General features: G+C 41.9%; 2 protein-coding genes across 5 annotated transcripts in view; one reads left to right on the forward strand and one right to left on the reverse strand.

Annotated features, from left to right (window-relative positions):
- The window catches only part of Zc3h14 (zinc finger CCCH-type containing 14), a 41,399-nt gene extending 33,190 nt beyond the window's left edge, over window positions 1–8,209 (forward strand). For 2 of the 3 annotated variants that reach the window (XM_048362890.1, XM_048362891.1), the window contains exons 12-17: window positions 384–616; window positions 3,491–3,611; window positions 4,255–4,391; window positions 4,618–4,706; window positions 6,396–6,502; window positions 7,257–8,209. In XM_048362890.1, coding sequence (XP_048218847.1) covers window positions 384–616; window positions 3,491–3,611; window positions 4,255–4,391; window positions 4,618–4,706; window positions 6,396–6,502; window positions 7,257–7,263 — 694 coding nt within the window. In that variant the 3' untranslated portion in view covers window positions 7,264–8,209. The remainder of the gene's footprint in view (window positions 1–383; window positions 617–3,490; window positions 3,612–4,254; window positions 4,392–4,617; window positions 4,707–6,395; window positions 6,503–7,256) is intronic. The other variant, XM_048362892.1, reaches the window with a different exon arrangement.
- A 2,748-nt stretch (window positions 8,210–10,957) lies between these two features.
- Window positions 10,958–16,906, reverse strand: part of Eml5 (EMAP like 5) — a 106,090-nt gene continuing 100,141 nt past the window's right edge. Inside the window, exons 36-42 of one of the 2 annotated variants that reach the window (XM_048362340.1) lie at window positions 16,290–16,478; window positions 15,969–16,141; window positions 13,731–13,893; window positions 13,182–13,285; window positions 12,311–12,464; window positions 11,802–11,902; window positions 10,958–11,451 (exon numbers count right to left, since the gene is read on the reverse strand). In XM_048362340.1, the coding sequence (XP_048218297.1) occupies window positions 11,415–11,451; window positions 11,802–11,902; window positions 12,311–12,464; window positions 13,182–13,285; window positions 13,731–13,893; window positions 15,969–16,141; window positions 16,290–16,478 (921 nt within the window). In that variant the 3' untranslated portion in view covers window positions 10,958–11,414. Of the gene's footprint in view, window positions 11,452–11,801; window positions 11,903–12,310; window positions 12,465–13,181; window positions 13,286–13,730; window positions 13,894–15,371; window positions 15,477–15,688; window positions 16,142–16,289; window positions 16,479–16,906 lie in introns of those variants that run through there. The other variant, XR_007213199.1, reaches the window with a different exon arrangement.

Genomic DNA, 16,906 nt, shown 5'->3' on the forward strand with positions numbered 1-16,906 from the left:
TTTGGCTGGTTCTTCCCTTAGAAAATGGACAGAGTGTTCATTCAGTGCAGGAACACATGTATGGATCAACATACAGCTGTTAGCCAGTGTGTTCTGCGTGTGTACACTGGTTTTTTTTGTTTGGCTTGCATGCTGATCCCCTGGGGATCGCATGGACAGCAGTCACGATGGAGGGAGATAGTCCTCAGTAAGTGTGCCCTGGAGGGCCAGTGGCACGGTGTGGTGCCGGGAGTCCACTAGCACTCTGCTGTAAACCCTCCCAAGTCTTTTTCACTGAACCAGATGCAAAGAAGGGAGTAGTAGTTCTGCTGAAGAATACTTTAGAGGCTCAGCATTTTGTGTTTGTTTCCCTAATTCTATGGTATTTTTTATCTGTCTGGCAGAGATCTTGTACAACCAGATAAACCTGCAAGTCCCAAGTTTATAGTGACGCTGGATGGTGTCCCCAGCCCCCCAGGATACATGTCAGATCAAGAGGAGGACATGTGCTTTGAAGGAATGAAACCCGTAAACCACCCTGCAGCCTCACACAAGGGACTCAGAGGGCTCCTCCACCCACAGCAATTGCAGTTGATGAGCAGGCAGCTTGAGGACCCAGATGGTAGCTTTTCCAACGGTGTGTTGAGAGCACAGCCTTGCCCTTTTCAGCGTGCTGGCATTGTGAAGGCAGACTGCCTGTGTCTCTACTTGACTATCGGTTTGAGGCTTTGCTTCTCTTTACATTGAGTAATGTTTTTTTTTTCTTCCACACAAAACCAGTGAAATTTCAGGCTTTTATGGAATGCAGCCATGGGATCAAAAATTCCTCTTAATGACGTTTGCTGAAGGATGAGCCATCCTTCTTGTTGCCTTAGCTCCTTTATATTCTTGAACTGTCCCTCTCCCCTGTATCAGCAACTGTCTCTCAGGGCTAATTCGGGAGGAAGGTGGATTTGAATTGGATGCTTTTTCCACCCGAGGTGGGAATACTTCCTGTAGAAGTATAGGAAAAGACCCTAAGCTGATGTTAGTATCAAAGGGTAATATTTACAACCCTGCACACTAAATGCAAGGCTTCTAGGCAGAAATGTTGGGAGACCAGAGAAACCCCAAAGTTCCCATTCCTGACAGATGTAGAAAAAGCCTCTTCAAAATCAGAAGCAGTAATTGCCTTTTAATAACTTTTTCATTAAAGCTTAAAAATGAGCAGATTCAGAAGAGATTTTGGAATCTCTCTAAGTAGTCATCTTGGTAGGGTTATGGAACAACATGTTCTGAGTACTGAGTTTAGACTTTGGCGGGGGGATTTGCAGTTAAGAAACTAGTTATCTTTCAGGGACTTTCCCTATAAATCAGCGACATGTCTAGCTCTCATGTCTGGAGAAAATTGGAAATCTGACCCTATCAGGAAATACATTTAAAACAATAACAGAGCAGTAGCTGCATTAGGCAGTGCAGATTTCTTCTCTCTCCTTTTTTGGAGGTACTAGAGTTGAAGTCAGAGCCTTGTACTTGCTAGGTAAGCTTATATTTGTTTGGTTCTGCTTGAACCAGAATCCTCCATTTTACATTTCCTATGTAACTGATGAGACACTACCCAATTTTATTGGTTGAAATGAGGTCTTGTGGACTTGGTGCCAGAGCTGATCTTGAACCAGGCTGACCTTGAACCAGACTGACCTTGAGCCTCAGTCCTTCGGCTCTCTGCATTACTAGTGGTTAGGAGTACACGTGCAAACCGTGAACTGGTAGCAGCACAGATTTCTTGACTACCCCTCCCTATATTTTGTCTGAAAATAAGGAATTAAGGTATATATATTTTTTTTACTACTCTTGCCTTTCATTTTGATGGCTTAATTCTGGGGTCTGTTATGGCCAGCTTGCTTTAAAGTTGGTGTCGATACCGCGCTGTGTTGGTGTGTGTGTGTGGTAGTCTGTCACGATCTGTGTGTAGGTTGCATAGTGCCATGGTCCTTGTGGAGACAGAAGGAGCAGTGAGCCTCTTCTCTGTGTTTTGCGCTGCCAAGCTGCCGGCGCAGCTTTGTAGATGGTGGTGAGAGATTCCTGGGAGAGCTGTGACTCACACCCTCTATCTCTGCCTCTTGCACTGCACACAGGGAGTTGCCATTGTTTTGCTTAGAATAGGCATTTTGGAGCTGCTTCAAAATGTTACTAATGGCATCATCTACTTTAAGCCACCCCCACTGGCCATTTATCACAGTATAGATTAATAAAAAATGAATTTACCTTCTCAGATATAAGCAGAATTTGCAACATCTGATGAAGTGGACCACAGCTCCACTTCCAGGTTTTTGGTGATTGTTAATTGAAAATAATAGTTTCACAAACTTACTTTCCTGCTTAGGCTGGCTTTGAAACATGGTCCTTAGAGTTCTTATCATCCTGAGTAGCTAGGATTCTAGGTGTGAGCCACCAGTGCCCGGCTCTAGTGTTTTTAGAGAAAAATTATTTGTCAGGCTTAGTATTTATAGTTGTCTGATGGTGTTCCTTTTGGGGCCATATGACAGGATTTGTGTGTCACACAGTGTGTAGGGAGGGCAGAAGTTGTGTTACTAGAACAGTAGGTTAGATTATCATCTGGTTTGTGTTCTTCCATTTAATCATTATCTAAGTGTAAGAGGATCTAGAGGGAGAAGCTTAAGCTGGAAGATGTTACATCACCCTTTCCTGAAGTGTCCAAGCTAAGGTAAAGAGTCAGATTTACTCTGCCTTACCTCCTGCAAGAGGATGTAAAGAACAATGACTAAAGTGATGCTTTCCTCACCACTTCAGACAGTACCTGTTACCATAATGCACAATACCTCTGATGCCATTGGTTTAAACTAGGGTGTTTGAGGTATAATTTTGTTTTAAATTTAAACTAATTGCCAGAATTTAGAATATATTCAGATGAGGAGTGAGGAGCCTTTTTTTTTTTTTTTTAAATTCTAAAACAGGAGAAGATGTGGCCGTCTCCAATTGGAGACGCGTGGTGAGTGCAGAGGCAGTGAGTGACTCAAAGTGGTCTGTGTGCTTGCTTTCTGGGTTACTGTTCCCCACCAGCCAGACCTGCTCTGTGGGATGACCTGCTTGACCTCTGGAGGCAGTAGCATTTAAGCAAAGATGCTTTCCTCTTTTAACTCTATTTTGTGTTTAGCACTGAACTTGTGCAGTGTGTGAGAATTAGTTCCTGTTTTTCTTACTATGTGTTTTCAGTTTCCTTTAACTTTATTGGCTCCCCTTTGCCATCCTTCCTTTTTTACCTTTGTGTTCCGAAACGATATGTTTAGAATTTTTGGTGAGAACCTAGGCCATAGGTGCAGAATCACTTGATTTCCTTTTTATAATGATAACTCTAATAATGTATTGTAGTATTCTGTTGCCAGAATTCTGTAACCAGCTTTTTGGGCTCATTTATTTTGTAGGTTGTAAGAGCGGGATTTGGGGAGGAATTTGTTAGACTATATACTGAACTGATGATAACAAGATGCTTTGAATTTCTTCATCATAGCTGAGATGAGTGAACTGAGCGTGGCCCAGAAGCCAGAAAAGCTGTTGGAGCGCTGCAAGTACTGGCCCGCTTGTAAAAATGGGGACGAGTGTGTGTACCATCACCCGGTCGCGCCTTGCAAGTAAGTAGCGGCATGCTGGTGCTTGAATCACAGAGCTTGTTGTGTTTTCTCTTTTCTCTTTTCTGTAGGTAAGTTTGAGTTGGTGTGTATGCGCATGAATACTATTACTCCTATTGGTAATACTGGAACCTAGCGTCTTGGGGACTTTGTACTAAAGGAGCTCAATGTTAATTAATGTACCAGTTCACATTTTTGTTCACCTATCAATTTTTCCGAGGAGCTGTGGAGAAAGCTAGGGGTAATGAAAAAATATCCTAGACTTTAAGGTTAAAGTTTTCCTTACCAGAGGCCTGTGGAATATGAGCTTTGTAGGGACTGTAGGTCAAGGTTAGCCCAGGTAAGATCCTCTCTCAGATAACAAGCTGGGTGCGGTGACACACGCCTGTAATTGCAGCTCCTTGGAAGTCAGAGGGAGAGGAGGATCATAGTCTGAAGGTAGCATGGAAAAACAGGACTTGTGCCTGAAAAGTTCACAGCAGAAGGGCTGGGACATGGCTCAAGTGGTGACGCGCCTGGCTGGCAGTCCATCACTTCCCCACTGGCGCGTTACCATTCTACCCAGACTTCCAGCACTTGTGCTTTTCTCACTGATAATGCGTTGAGAATATTACATACGAATAATATACTTTCTTTTTGTTTTTAGAGCCTTCCCCAATTGTAAATTTGCTGAAAAATGTTTGTTTGTTCATCCAAATTGTAAATATGATGCTAAGTGCACTAAGCCAGACTGCCCCTTCACTCACATGAGCAGGAGGGTTCCAGTGCTGCCTCCAAAACCAGGTGAGGATAAAATGATACTCTGACTGTAAATGAGACACACAAAAAAGGAATAGCTGTAATTTGACAAAGAGCCAGTATACCCATCATATAAAACTGAGCATTTTGTTTGAGTCAGGAATACATAAAATTTACTATTCTTAGTGGTTCTCATTGCTTAAAAACATCACTAGCCTACATTAAAAGTTATTTTGCTAAATAGTCATTTAACTCTGATTTTCATTTGTAGTTACAACACCATCGCCATCTTCTAGTGGTCAGCTCTGCCGTTACTTTCCAGCTTGTAAGAAAATGGAGTGTCCTTTCTATCATCCAAAAGTAAGAGCCTTCATATTCCCAAAAATAGTTTGTGGTAATGTCTTGTTCTAAAGTAGATGAGAAATTGGCTGTCTTGCCCTTTTGTTTTCCTTCCCAGTTTCACTTAAAGATCTTCAGCTGGGCATTGGCAGCGAGATCTGAGGATTGCAGTTCAAAGCCAGCCTGGGCAGAAAAGTCCATGAGACTCTTTTTATCTACACTGAACCATCAGAAAACTAGAAGTAGTGCTGTGGCCCAAAGTGGTAGAGCACTAGCCATGAGCAGAAAAGCTCAGGGACAGGCCCAGGCCCCTGAGTTCCAGCCCCTCCAAAAAATCTAATATCGTGTGTGTGGGGGTGGGGGTGTTTAAAGCATTTAATAAATTGGAGGATTTTTTTTTTGCCAGTCCTGGGCCTTGGACTGAAGGCCTGAGCACTGTCCCTGGCTTCTTTTTGCTCAAGGCCAGCACTCTGCCACTTGAGCCACAGTGCCCCTTCTGGCTGTTTGCTATACATGTGGTGCTGGGGAATCGAACCCAGGGCTTTCATGTATACGAGGCAAGCACTCTTGCCCCTATGCCATATTCCCAGCCCCTTTCTAATCTCTTAAGACATGTAAGCAGTATCATACTTGATGCTGATCTGTCTGACCCTTTATACCAACTGGTCTGAAACTCTTCATGGTAGTATCCTAAACCCTTGAGGAGTTTTACTTGTCTCATTACCTATGCTCATCTGAGCATTTGTGTGTATGTATGTGTGTATGTGCGTGTATATGCCATGCACGCACATCAGTCCTGAGACTTGAACACAGGGCCTGGGCATTGTCAAGTTGTAACTTTTTGCTCAAGGCTAGCACTCTTACCACTAGAGCCACAGCTCCGCTTTTGACTTGATTAGTTGTAGGTAAGAGTCCCTCAGACATTCTTGCCTGTGCTGGCTTTCCACTATGATCCTCAGATCTGTCATCTGAGTAGAGCCCAGAGCTACTACCACCTGGTTTGGGTGGTATTTTTTTTAACCTCATCCCAGAGGAGAATTGAGATGAAGAAATCGAGTATCATTTAAATTGTACCAATAGTTTTGCTTGTGTGTGAACCATCAATTGATGTATCTAGCTCCAGCCAGTGAGCCGTGCTCGCTTCATTTTTTGTTTTGTTTTTTGCCAGTCCTGGGACTTGCACTCCGGGCCTGAGCACTGTCCCTGGCTTCTTTTTGCTCAAGGCTAGCACTCTACCTCTTGAGCCACAGCGCCACTTCTGCCTTTTTCTATATATGTGGTGCTAAGGAATTGAACCCAGAGCTTCATGTATACGAGGCGAGCACTTTACCACTAGGCCATATTCCCAGCACTGTGCTGTCTTTAAATAGCAGCCTGAAGCCCATCTGAAAAGCTGTCGCTTTACCAGCTGTCCTTGGGCAGAAAGAAACTGTGAGAAGGGATATTAGGCAGAGAACAGAGATGGCTGCTACACAGATCAGGAGAAGCTTGCAGTGATACTAAAGTTCTTTTTAATTTTCACCTTCTGTGATCCTTGGCATAGGATTCTGTTTCCCAAGAGAAAGTTCTTACTTTTCAAGGCTCCAATAGTATTAAAATGGAGATTTCTTTGTTGGCTAATTCGGGTGGCGGGGTATTCTTATCTCCAGTTATTGTATGCTCGTTTGTATTAATCTTGCAAATGTTGCTGAAACTCTGTTGTTTGTTCAGCACTGTAGATTTAACACTCAGTGCACGAGACCAGACTGCACATTTTATCACCCCACCATCGCGGTACCACCAAGACATGCCTTGAAGTGGATTCGACCACAAACTAGGTACAGATTTAAATGATTGCTCCTCATCTCAGGTCTTTGCAACTGCTTTACAGAGTGTAACTCATTAAATGTATAGACACACAAATCTGGGGGAAGTTGAACCATTATCATTTTGATTCTCCCCCTCCCCCATGCCGTTAAATTAGTCTAGTGTCCTTTAGTGTAAAATGACTTACCAATACTTGAAGTGCTTGCCCTCCCCATTGTTTACTAGTTCGGGAGTGTGGACTCAAGAGCCTCATTTTCCCTAGGCTTGCTTGCTCACAGCTAGAGCCGCTACCACTTGAGCTACTACACCCCATTTTAGCATTTTGCTAGACAGTCTTTTCTGCCTGGACTGGTTTCCAGCCAAGATGCTCCAGGTCTCAGCTTCCTTAGTAACTAGGATTATAGGTGTGAGCTGCCAGTGCAAGGCAGATTACTTTTCATCCGTATCTTTAGATCAGACTAGATTCCTTTGGCCTTCTGATCATACACTGAAAACCTTCTAAGTCACTAGGAATATGTATGATGTATGCTTATCCTGCTGCTTACAAATCTCAACTCAGTTTTCTGAGAAGAAATTAGTGACTATTAGAAGTTTCAAAGCATTTTAGTATGGCCTACAAATTATTTTTCTCATTATCTACCTCATGTACAAAGTCTGATGCTTGATGACCTGGTACTCATTGTCTAAAAATATTTACCTTTTAAGGTATGTGGTATGTATGGTTGTAAAGCAGTAATTAAATAACTTTTTATTTTGTTTATTCAGCGAATGACACCCAGTCTTAGCTGGCAGAAGATCGTGCAGTTTGAAAGCTTCCGTCTATTGATGAAAGACCATAGAACTTGTCAAATCTTTGAAGCTTGGAATATATTGCTATCCTAATATGAAGTTTATTGCCTATTTGAAGTGTCTAATTTTTCAAGTTTGTAAGTTTATTAAGTGGTTTTAACATTGGGGTTTTTGTTGTTGCTGTTTGATTTTTACTATGAAGAGGCAGTTTGGGGACAGCTCCGGTGCTCTTAAGCAGCATTTGCAGTGTCCTATCTTTGACAGTACTGCAGTTGGGGCAGAACTGTCATGAGGCCAGTGTCCTGAAAGTTGAATTTCTGCTTCCCCAAAGAGGATGTGTTTGTAATGCACTATGAACATGAGGGGGCTGCAAGTACTGTGAGGCAGCACATGGTAACACAGGCTGTGTGGGCACTACATTGGTAGTGTGGCGCCCAGGTCCCTTGCCTTCTGTGAACGACGTGGCGTGTGGGGTGAAGACAAGTGCAAGAATACAAACAACTCCTTAAAATGACTTCATTTACTGTTAACATACTTTTAAAATAAATTTTTTGGGGAACTACATTATCACAAAATTATAGGAAAGTTTTTACAAGTATATACATTAAAGTACCAGAAAACAGACTTTAAATTCACAAGATTATATACATATATATTCCCACATTCTGAAAAATAACATTCTCAGAAATGTCTACCGAAAATATACTTAGTTATTACCGAAGATAATTTTTGAAATGTAAAAATTAGATTTAAGTAGTATATTTTAAATGACAGAACTATATAATTACAGAGCGCTCAGATGGGTAAATACAGAATTCAATGAAACTTGGCTTACTGTATTAATTGTGGAGTTTTTGTGTGTTTGGTTTTTATAATTGTTAAGGCAAGAAGTGTTATGTTTTAAAATTAAATAACAAATGGAAAACTGATTTCAAAGACTCAATGTATATATAGTGCTTTTCAGAATTAAAGCTTTATGAGGTGGTCAGTAAAGGGTGAAGTAATAGAAAAGGAATAATAAAGACTCAGATATTTTCAGGACCAAATTACTAACACTGTAAAAATTTAAAAAGTTCATTGATTGGCTTAGTCATATGCCCAAAGGATAGATAATAAAATAACATCTGTAAAAGTTCATATTTAAGAGTGTAAGCCAGCCTTCTGCTGTTGGAATCATTGTTTTTTCCTTTGGAGATAAAAGAATCCACTTGAACTTGGCTGTGCCATCCCAAAAGTAAGCACTCAATACCAAAGAACAAAGGCAACAGACACACAGGGCCTGCCCGGAGCTGCTGTGTTTATAAAGGTGTAAGTGAAATGACAGTTCTACTTCATTCTGAGTGTATTCCTTGGGAACATAAGGCATGTTTTCACTGCAGTGTTGAGATGTGTTGCTTCTTTGCATAAGAAATTTGTTTTAAAGTGTTTATTTCTGGAAATACAGAGTTGTAACTTATTTATAAATGATTCATAGTGATGTTCTCATAATTCCACCTTAAAGACACAAAATAGGGAACAAGGGCTTTATGCGTTTTTTTAGTCCAGTTTTTTTTTTTTTAATAAGTATCATTCTAAAATCTGATTGTATTTTGCCATTGTATGTTTTTCATTTGCTGTGGTTCATGGAAAGCCAAAGTTGGCCCTAAAGCATTTCTTGGCTAATTTTTTCTAAAACGAATCATCATAAAAAAAGAAAATGAAAAAAAGACAGGTTGAGGCATGGCTGTTGATTATAAAATGAGAGTGCGTGGTGTGTTTTGGCATGCATTTATATACATACAGCTGTGAATTGAATGGGGATTTGGTATATATAGCTCAAGTGGTAGAGAGCTTGCCCAGCTAGCTAGAGGCCCTGGGTTCAATCCTCAGCTCTGTATTCGGTGGGGATGAGATGGAGACAGCAGTCAGACTGAATTGTAAAATGGCCACTAGTGTCAGATTATAAATTCAGGAACTTAGTCAGATACTGAAGAAAAAAAAATTCTCTAGGTTAAAAAAAGTAGGGCATTACTTACTTGGTTTGTGGCTTTTTTTTCATCTTTCTCTAGCTGATGGCTAATAACAGCATGGTGCTCACCAAAGGTGATTGTTTGACAGTCCACATGACCTTTAGTCATGAAACTGACCAGAGCAGTGGTTAAGTTTGCTATATCTGGTTGGCCACTTTGAAGGGCAAAAATGAGTAGTTTTATGTTTCTAGTTTAGTTGCTTAATATCTACAATAAGCTGATATTAGCCACTAAAAGCTGGCTAACTTGATCCTGAGAGAAAATTGGTAACTACAGGAGGCTCAAATTTAAAGTAATCATCTTGTTTGTAGAAGAATTTTAATTTACTGCCTACTACATTGTAAAACTGGTTGAGTAGAAATTTAATGCATTTTTTTTCTAAAATTTGATGTAGGAGAATGTTTTTGTGTGTATGATGATAGTTGAGTTGAGTTTCTAGCTTCCTTAACTTCATTAGTCTTCAAATGAGGCCTTTAAAGTGACCAGACTGTGTCACTGCTGAGTTGAGATTTCTGTGATGCAGTAAATTCATCATTTGGCTTTGTATTTTCACAGAATGTGATGATAGAAAATGAAATCTTCATGTGTCCTGTTACAGCAAACTGAAGATTCTAGATGCCTGAGGGAGGGGAACCTATTAGGCTACAAATATAAATAATAGAGTAAAATGAAAATTGATAGGGCCAGGAAAGCAACCTCAGTTTCTTCATACTTAAAAAAAAATATATATTTCTAAATAAAAACAGCAGTCCACGTAATTTTAGTCTTCAGGAAACTGTTACAGATGGGCTAAAAAGAGCAGTGTCCTGAATGGTTAAGTACTGATCTTTGGCAGCATTTGAAGTGAAAGGAACCCCCTCTCCCCCCCCCCCCCCCCGCCCCCGTGGACCTGATTCATTCATTTTGGAAACTGGTTTATGGGGTGGCATATTTGAACTTAAACCAGTTTTTCAATAGAAAAAGACTATAAAATTTTGTACCAAGAGTTATTCAAATTGTATAATGTGTGAACTTAATGCTTTTGTTTACATGATAAATGTTTATGTTAGACCAAATTTTTAATATGCACTATCCATAAATATATTGCTGAGAACTTTAACAAAACTGTACACCACTGGAAATGTGTGTTCACCATAGTATTCCACAAACTTCATAGAGATGGCTTCTGATTGCTCAAAAGTGAAAATGGAGCAGGTATGTGTTACTAATTTGGGTCTGTTCCTGAATTCAAATAGCAAGAAGTATCCTTTATAAAAAACACTTTCATTAGTTCATAAAGAAAATTATGTTTTCCCTGAAAGCTTTTGTCTCCTTTCCTTAGGGAAAATATTTGCCTTTTGAAAACAAGGATTGATCCTCGTGGTGGAGAACTTTTTCTTTTGCTAAGAGCTTATTTATTTTATTTGTACGGAGGGGTTTGAACTCAGGGCCTCCTGCTTGCGGGGCAGGTTATCTACCACTTGAGTTGCACTTGCAGCCCACCAGCTGAATGCTGGTGACCTTCCAGAGCCATCCTAAGTGAGCCTGTGGTCATCTACAGGCGGGGCCATAGGCAGTGGCACGTCCGTGTGGCTCTGTGGCCCACGTGGCCTGATGCGGATGGGGAGCCTTACCCTGCAAACCACCCAGTTGTTCTTTCTTTAAAGAAATGCAAGAAAAAGATCTCACTGGACAAAAAAATCTTGAGAATAAAGTGCTGAAGAGAAAAAAAAGATGAAAGATGCCCAAGCTGAGTTTTAAAACTTTTTCTTTTGAGATAGGGTCTTTAAGCCTAAATTGATCTCAAGCTTGCAATCCTCCTTCCTCAGCCTCCTGAGTGCCACGATTACACACGTGCACCAACACGGAGTGCGTTAGCTGGCAGGGGGGCCAGCATGTACACAATAACAAAGAGGTCTCACCATGATCTATGCAGTCCTTCCTTGACAGACAACTATGTGGCAGTGCATGGATTATGGACAGTAACAAACGTCTCTTCTACTGTTGTGATGATTCCGGGCAGTCCTCCCCATTACAGTCTTCAGTTAGCACCACGACCGTGAAGAGTTTGGTTTTGAATTTTTTCCTTCTGTAATTCTGGTCTCAGAATGGTTAATTTGTATAGTCTTCTCAACATCCATATCTTTCAGTGAGGCATATGTATACATTTCCAGACAAATAAACTGCAGTCAGGAAAAAAACATGGCAGGAAATTCATTACATTTCTGCAGTTGTCAGAATAGTTCAGTGTATTCAATTGAGTTTTCAAATCATATGTGTGTGCTAGGCATGGCGGCACACATCTGTAAGCCCAGCATTTGAGAGGCTAAAGCAAGAAGATCCACAAGTTCCAGCCACAAAGTGAGCCCTGTCTTTAAAAACCTGGTGTAACGAGGAAGCCTAAGGCTCTAAAGTCTTTAGTTATGCTGCCTTCTGATTAAGTGCTGAGGTCATTAGCCACAGCTTAGAGAAACTTAGGTTACACTTCTTAACTAGTAAAGCAGTCTGCTGTTGGGCTGAGGAAGTTACTGACCTGCAGTCATCACCTCCAGCACTAACAACATGGCGGTCACCACTGGTAAATCGAATATTTGTCACGTGGGATGAATGACCCAAGAACCTTTTGTGCTTTGCCTAAAACAACAATGATAGATTTGAAGACATCGGATGCACATGGAAGTCAGGAGAGCTATGGAGAGAGTAGGAAGTTTGAATCACAGCAAACGATTAAAATGCTTTTTCAGAGTTAATACGTCTGCATTTAACAAAAACCAGGTCACGTGGGCAGTGTTGCAGTCCTAGGAAAATACCTTCTGGGGAAAAGCATTTGAAATTTGGTTAACTATAGGTTTGGTAAAAGGAAACAGCTTATCATCTTTACTCAAGCATTATTATGTGGTGGGAAGAATTTCTCATAGCTTTTATTTTCATGGGTGTACATTTGGGAAGAAAACCTTTTAAACATGGACAAAACGCTCTGAGGGAGACTATTAATATGACTGGTCACTTAAGTTAGTAGTAAAGTGATAAATACAAGCTTACAGATTTTTCTGGACATGGGAAGTCAAATAACTTAACCATGCCATAGTCGTCTCCCGTGACAAGGCTGATTCCCGAGTGAGACACACAGGCACAGTTGACATCGGCTTTCTCGGCGTGTCTGGACCAGATCCCCATAACTTCATCTCCTAGAATGCTGGAAGGGGAGAGCAGACCCACCGCGCTGAGCACCGATACCTTAGCCACCCTGGAAAGCAGTTTGTCACATCTACTTATGTCACATCACTTGAGAGAGCAAGCCAATGAGGATAATCAGTGGAGGCCCGAGTTCCATCTGGGTATTAACTCCCATTGTTTAAATGAAACTTTCCAATTTAAGGAATTAAGGGATTAAGTTATCCTTTTAAAATTCAGCTTATTATGAACACTATTTCTACAGGAGGAGACTACAGGAGGATTGGAGGTCTGGCTCAAGTGGTGGAGTACCTGCCTAGCCAGCCTAAGGCCCTAGATTCAAATCTCCCCAGTGCCCCCTCTCCCAAAAGTCACCTCCTTCCCAGGGTTTGATGGCACTTCTCATTGACTATGGTGATGGCTATAAAGGGCTAAGCAAATTTGAACAAACTTAATAATTTCTAATATTCCTTCACAGCATTTGATGTGTATTTTTATAGCCCGTTCTTAAATACTTAGAAAAACACTACTACATCTTTAAAGTAGAACCTGGATTTCTTTATGAGAACTTGGTAAGGCACAGAGACTGCTAAACCTGGAGATGAGTTCAATCAAAAGGGGTCCCAGAATGAACATACTTTCAGCATGTAAGAGACAGTCACAAAGCATTGCTATTCCCTAGTGGGATTTCCCAGTTATTCTGACCTGAGAAGCTGCTACTTCCCGGGTGTGTGTTTACCTAGTCCATGTGGCCCAGGTGATTCTGTCGATGGCAGCATGATCCAGGAGATGTTTTCCTGAAGGCACTTCATAGACATGCCGTTTATAGCAGCCACTAGAGACCTTCCACCATGTGAGAATGGGACAAGAATTCCATTAGAAGAAGGCAAAATCCAAAAGGTTTATGGAATACTAGCAAAATGCTGTTTGGTTTACATGTCACAAGGCAACAGATGACTATAAAAATAGAAGTGGAGGGATGCAGGTCAGAGGTCAGATCTCAGGCCGTGCGTGAGGGCTCCAGGTAATAAGGCTGTACTGTATTTGGAACTGATGCTCTAGAGTGTGGAAGACTTCTCAGAAGATTAAAAATGCTAATTTCACTATGGTAAGGTCACATGAATACATGTGCAATGTGTACTCATACCAAAATTTGTTTTACTGGTATTACAGGATTAATGTAGGAGGAATAGTAAATGTACAAGCAAAGACGCATGGACCCTGGTGCAGCAAATACGTTCACTAAGTTTCTCGTGTAACTAGGGGGGCGGGGCAGGCAGCGCTGTACCTGGAGGAATCTGCTGTCTGCAGAGAAGTCCATTTGAATGACAAAGCTCGGAATGTCTTTGCAGTAGCCAACTCTGTTCAGGCTGGGACCCAGTGTTAGGTCATAGAAATCCACTGAGTTCTCGCTAGAGCCCACTGCCAGGTACTGCGAATCTGGACTGAATCTGAAAGAAAGTGCATTAGACCACAAGCTCTCAGCTCTCAGCTCAGTGACTTGCCCTTTGTAGTCTGAATGAATGTGTGGCATGACCTCTGATTTATGTGGAAGACAACTGATCATGTATACAGAGTACATTTGTACATGATGTAAAGGTTTACTTCCACTTTAAATATCTTTCAGTTCCTTTAAAAAAATCTTTGAAAAAAAAATCTTTGAAAATTCTGGAATTACTAAGTTAACATACTTAGAACTAAGCTGGGTAGGCAAAAGAAACCTATCTTAATAGTAAAGAGCAACCCTGGGGGGAGATAACAGTACAAGAAATGTACCCATGGCCTAACGCACGTAACCCCTCTGTACATCACTTTGGCAATAAATAAGTAATTATAAAAAAAATACAAGCTACTTGAGAGGCAGGGATCAGGAAGACCCTATCTTACTAAGTCCATCATCTCAACCAATATGCTACATGTGATTTGTTTTTTTGTTGGTCAGTCCTGGGGCTTGGACTCAGGGCCTGAGCACTGTCCCTGGCTTCTTTTTACTCAGGGTTAGCACTCTACCACTTGAGCCACAGCGCCACTTCTGGCCATTTTCTATATATGTGGTGCTGGGGAATTGAACCCAGGGCCTCATGTATACAAAGCAAGCACTCTTGCCACTAGGCCATATATCCCCAGCCCCACATGTGATTTGAAAGAAAAAAAAAAAAAAAGAGCAACCCTAGCCACCTTGAGTTACTAGAGCCAAGAAGCTACTCGAAGCCTGGAAGAACTTACATTGGTGAGAAGGGATTTGCCTGCCAGTCCTGAAAGTGTCCCCAGGAGTCCTCGGGGACATGGAGGGGTTATGTCACCTTACATGTTGAAGTGTTCTGAGGAGGTTTCCCTTAAAGGATTTTACTCTACGCACAGTCCTTTTCACAGCCCAGCCCAAGCAAGGCCTGGCGGTGGGTGCTACTGTTAAATACGCATTCAAATTTGCGCAAGTACTACGGAGCAAACTTACATCTCAAGGCAGGTTTAAGTTAATGCCGATTTGGGGATGCAGATGTTCAGGGACTCCGCAGAAGGCATATATAATCATAGCGACACGGGACAGGCCTGGAAGCCTCACTGAGGGGAGGCTTTGCCAACTTGTGGCAGCACGTTTACAGGGAATGTGGAGTGCCGCACATGAAGCTTCGGGGCCGCGAGAGACAAACAGCACGGGTGAGTATGCACTTCTGCAGTGCTAGGGAGTATTTGGATCTTTTTTATTCCAGTTTCTTTTTTCTTTTTTGCCAGTCCTGGGGCTTGAACTCAGGCCCTGGGCATTGTCCCTGAGCTGCTTTTACTCAAGGCTAGCACTCTACCACTTGAATGACAGTGCCATTTCTGGCTTTTTCCGTGTATGTGGTGCTGAGGAATTGAACCCAGGGCTTCATGCATGCTAGGCGAGCACTCTACTGCTAAGCCACATTCCCAGCCCCTCTTTTTAAAATTTTTAAAAATATTATTCTGTCAAAAATGAGCCTTGGACTGGGCCTCAAGTTTGCTAGATGTATGCTTTTTATCATTTTGGCCATCTCCTCAGGCCTACTAGGACCTTTTTTTTTGGCCAGTCCTGGGGCTTGGACTCAGGGCCTGAGCACTGTCCCTGGCTTCTTTTTGCTCAAGGCTAGCACTCTGCCACTTGAGCCACAGCACCACTTCTGGCCGTTTTCTGTATATGTGGTGCTGGGGAATCGAACCCAGGGCCTCATGTATATGAGGCAAGCACTCTTGTCACTAGGCCATAACCCCAGCCCCTACTAGGACCTATTTAAAAGGTGTAAATAAGGTTTTCAGATGTTGGCTGGGTCATTATATGCTAGAAATTTTAATTTTTATTCTTTCAGTAAGACGTTCAGAGAGTTGTTAGTATTTATATTTCCTTGTAGAACAGTTACAAACATGCAGGCAAGACATTAGGAAGTGCAATGGTTTAGCACAATATTTAGTACTTCGTAGGTGGCTTAATAAGCACTTCTATTCCTCAGCAGCTTTGGTGCAGTACATTATCAGTCATTTTTTTGTTCTATCCCATTTGCTGACTAACCTGATATCATGGACGGCACACCGTCTGTCTCTCTTTTTGCCCCATATCTTTAGAGAGGTCACCAGTAAAATAATAAATTCTCCATTTTTCATTCCAATAGCTACCATGTCCCCTTCAGGACTGTAGCACACGGTCCGCGCTGCGTGTCCCAGATTCACTTTGTTTAACATCTTCTGCATACAAAGCAAAATAATCATGGAAAACCACAGTAAGAATTTAAATATAGAACCCAAATTTCCCCAAACCACAACCTAATTCTGAGCTGAATCCTTAGAGTTAAGGCCTTCGGAAGTGGTGACCTCTAGAAATCCGTGTACGTACTTTATCAGCAATGTCCCAGAGCCTCACTGTGCCATCTTCGGCTGCAGAAAGGAAGAAGTCCCTGGAAGGATGCGTTGCCAGCCCCCAGATGGGCCCATCCACATGCCCATTCACTAAAGTGCTGCATGCTGCGTTTTTCTCTCCAACTTCAATTATTTCAGCATTCCTGGTCCCAACTAGTATCTTGCCCTGAAATATAAACCAACGCACTAAAGGAATACAGCGATTGCAAGCGTTATTCACGAGCCCATCGGCTTGGGTGAAGGTCTGCGCTCAGGCATGCGCTCAGCATGGCAGAGTCCAAGTGAAAGGCAGGGCTCTCTGCTGTGGCGATGCACCTGGATTCCTAGATAACCAGAGTTTTGACTCTGATCATGATCATCTTAAGACCTCCAAAAGCGGTCTAAATGCCTTGGTATATAGGAGGAAAACCAGAATTCATACATTAGTTAAAAAGGAAAATAGCCAAGTAGTGGTGGTCCATGCCTGTAGTTCCAGTTATGCGGAGGTAGGAGGAGTGGGCAAAGTCTGAAACCCTGTCAGCAAGAAAAATCCAAACCAAAAGCTCAAGTGGTAGGGTAGAGTGCTTGCCTAGCAAAGGCAAGATCCCGAGTTCA

This window comes from Perognathus longimembris, chromosome 14 (genome assembly GCF_023159225.1).
Source record: "Perognathus longimembris pacificus isolate PPM17 chromosome 14, ASM2315922v1, whole genome shotgun sequence".
NCBI lineage: Eukaryota > Metazoa > Chordata > Mammalia > Rodentia > Heteromyidae > Perognathus > Perognathus longimembris.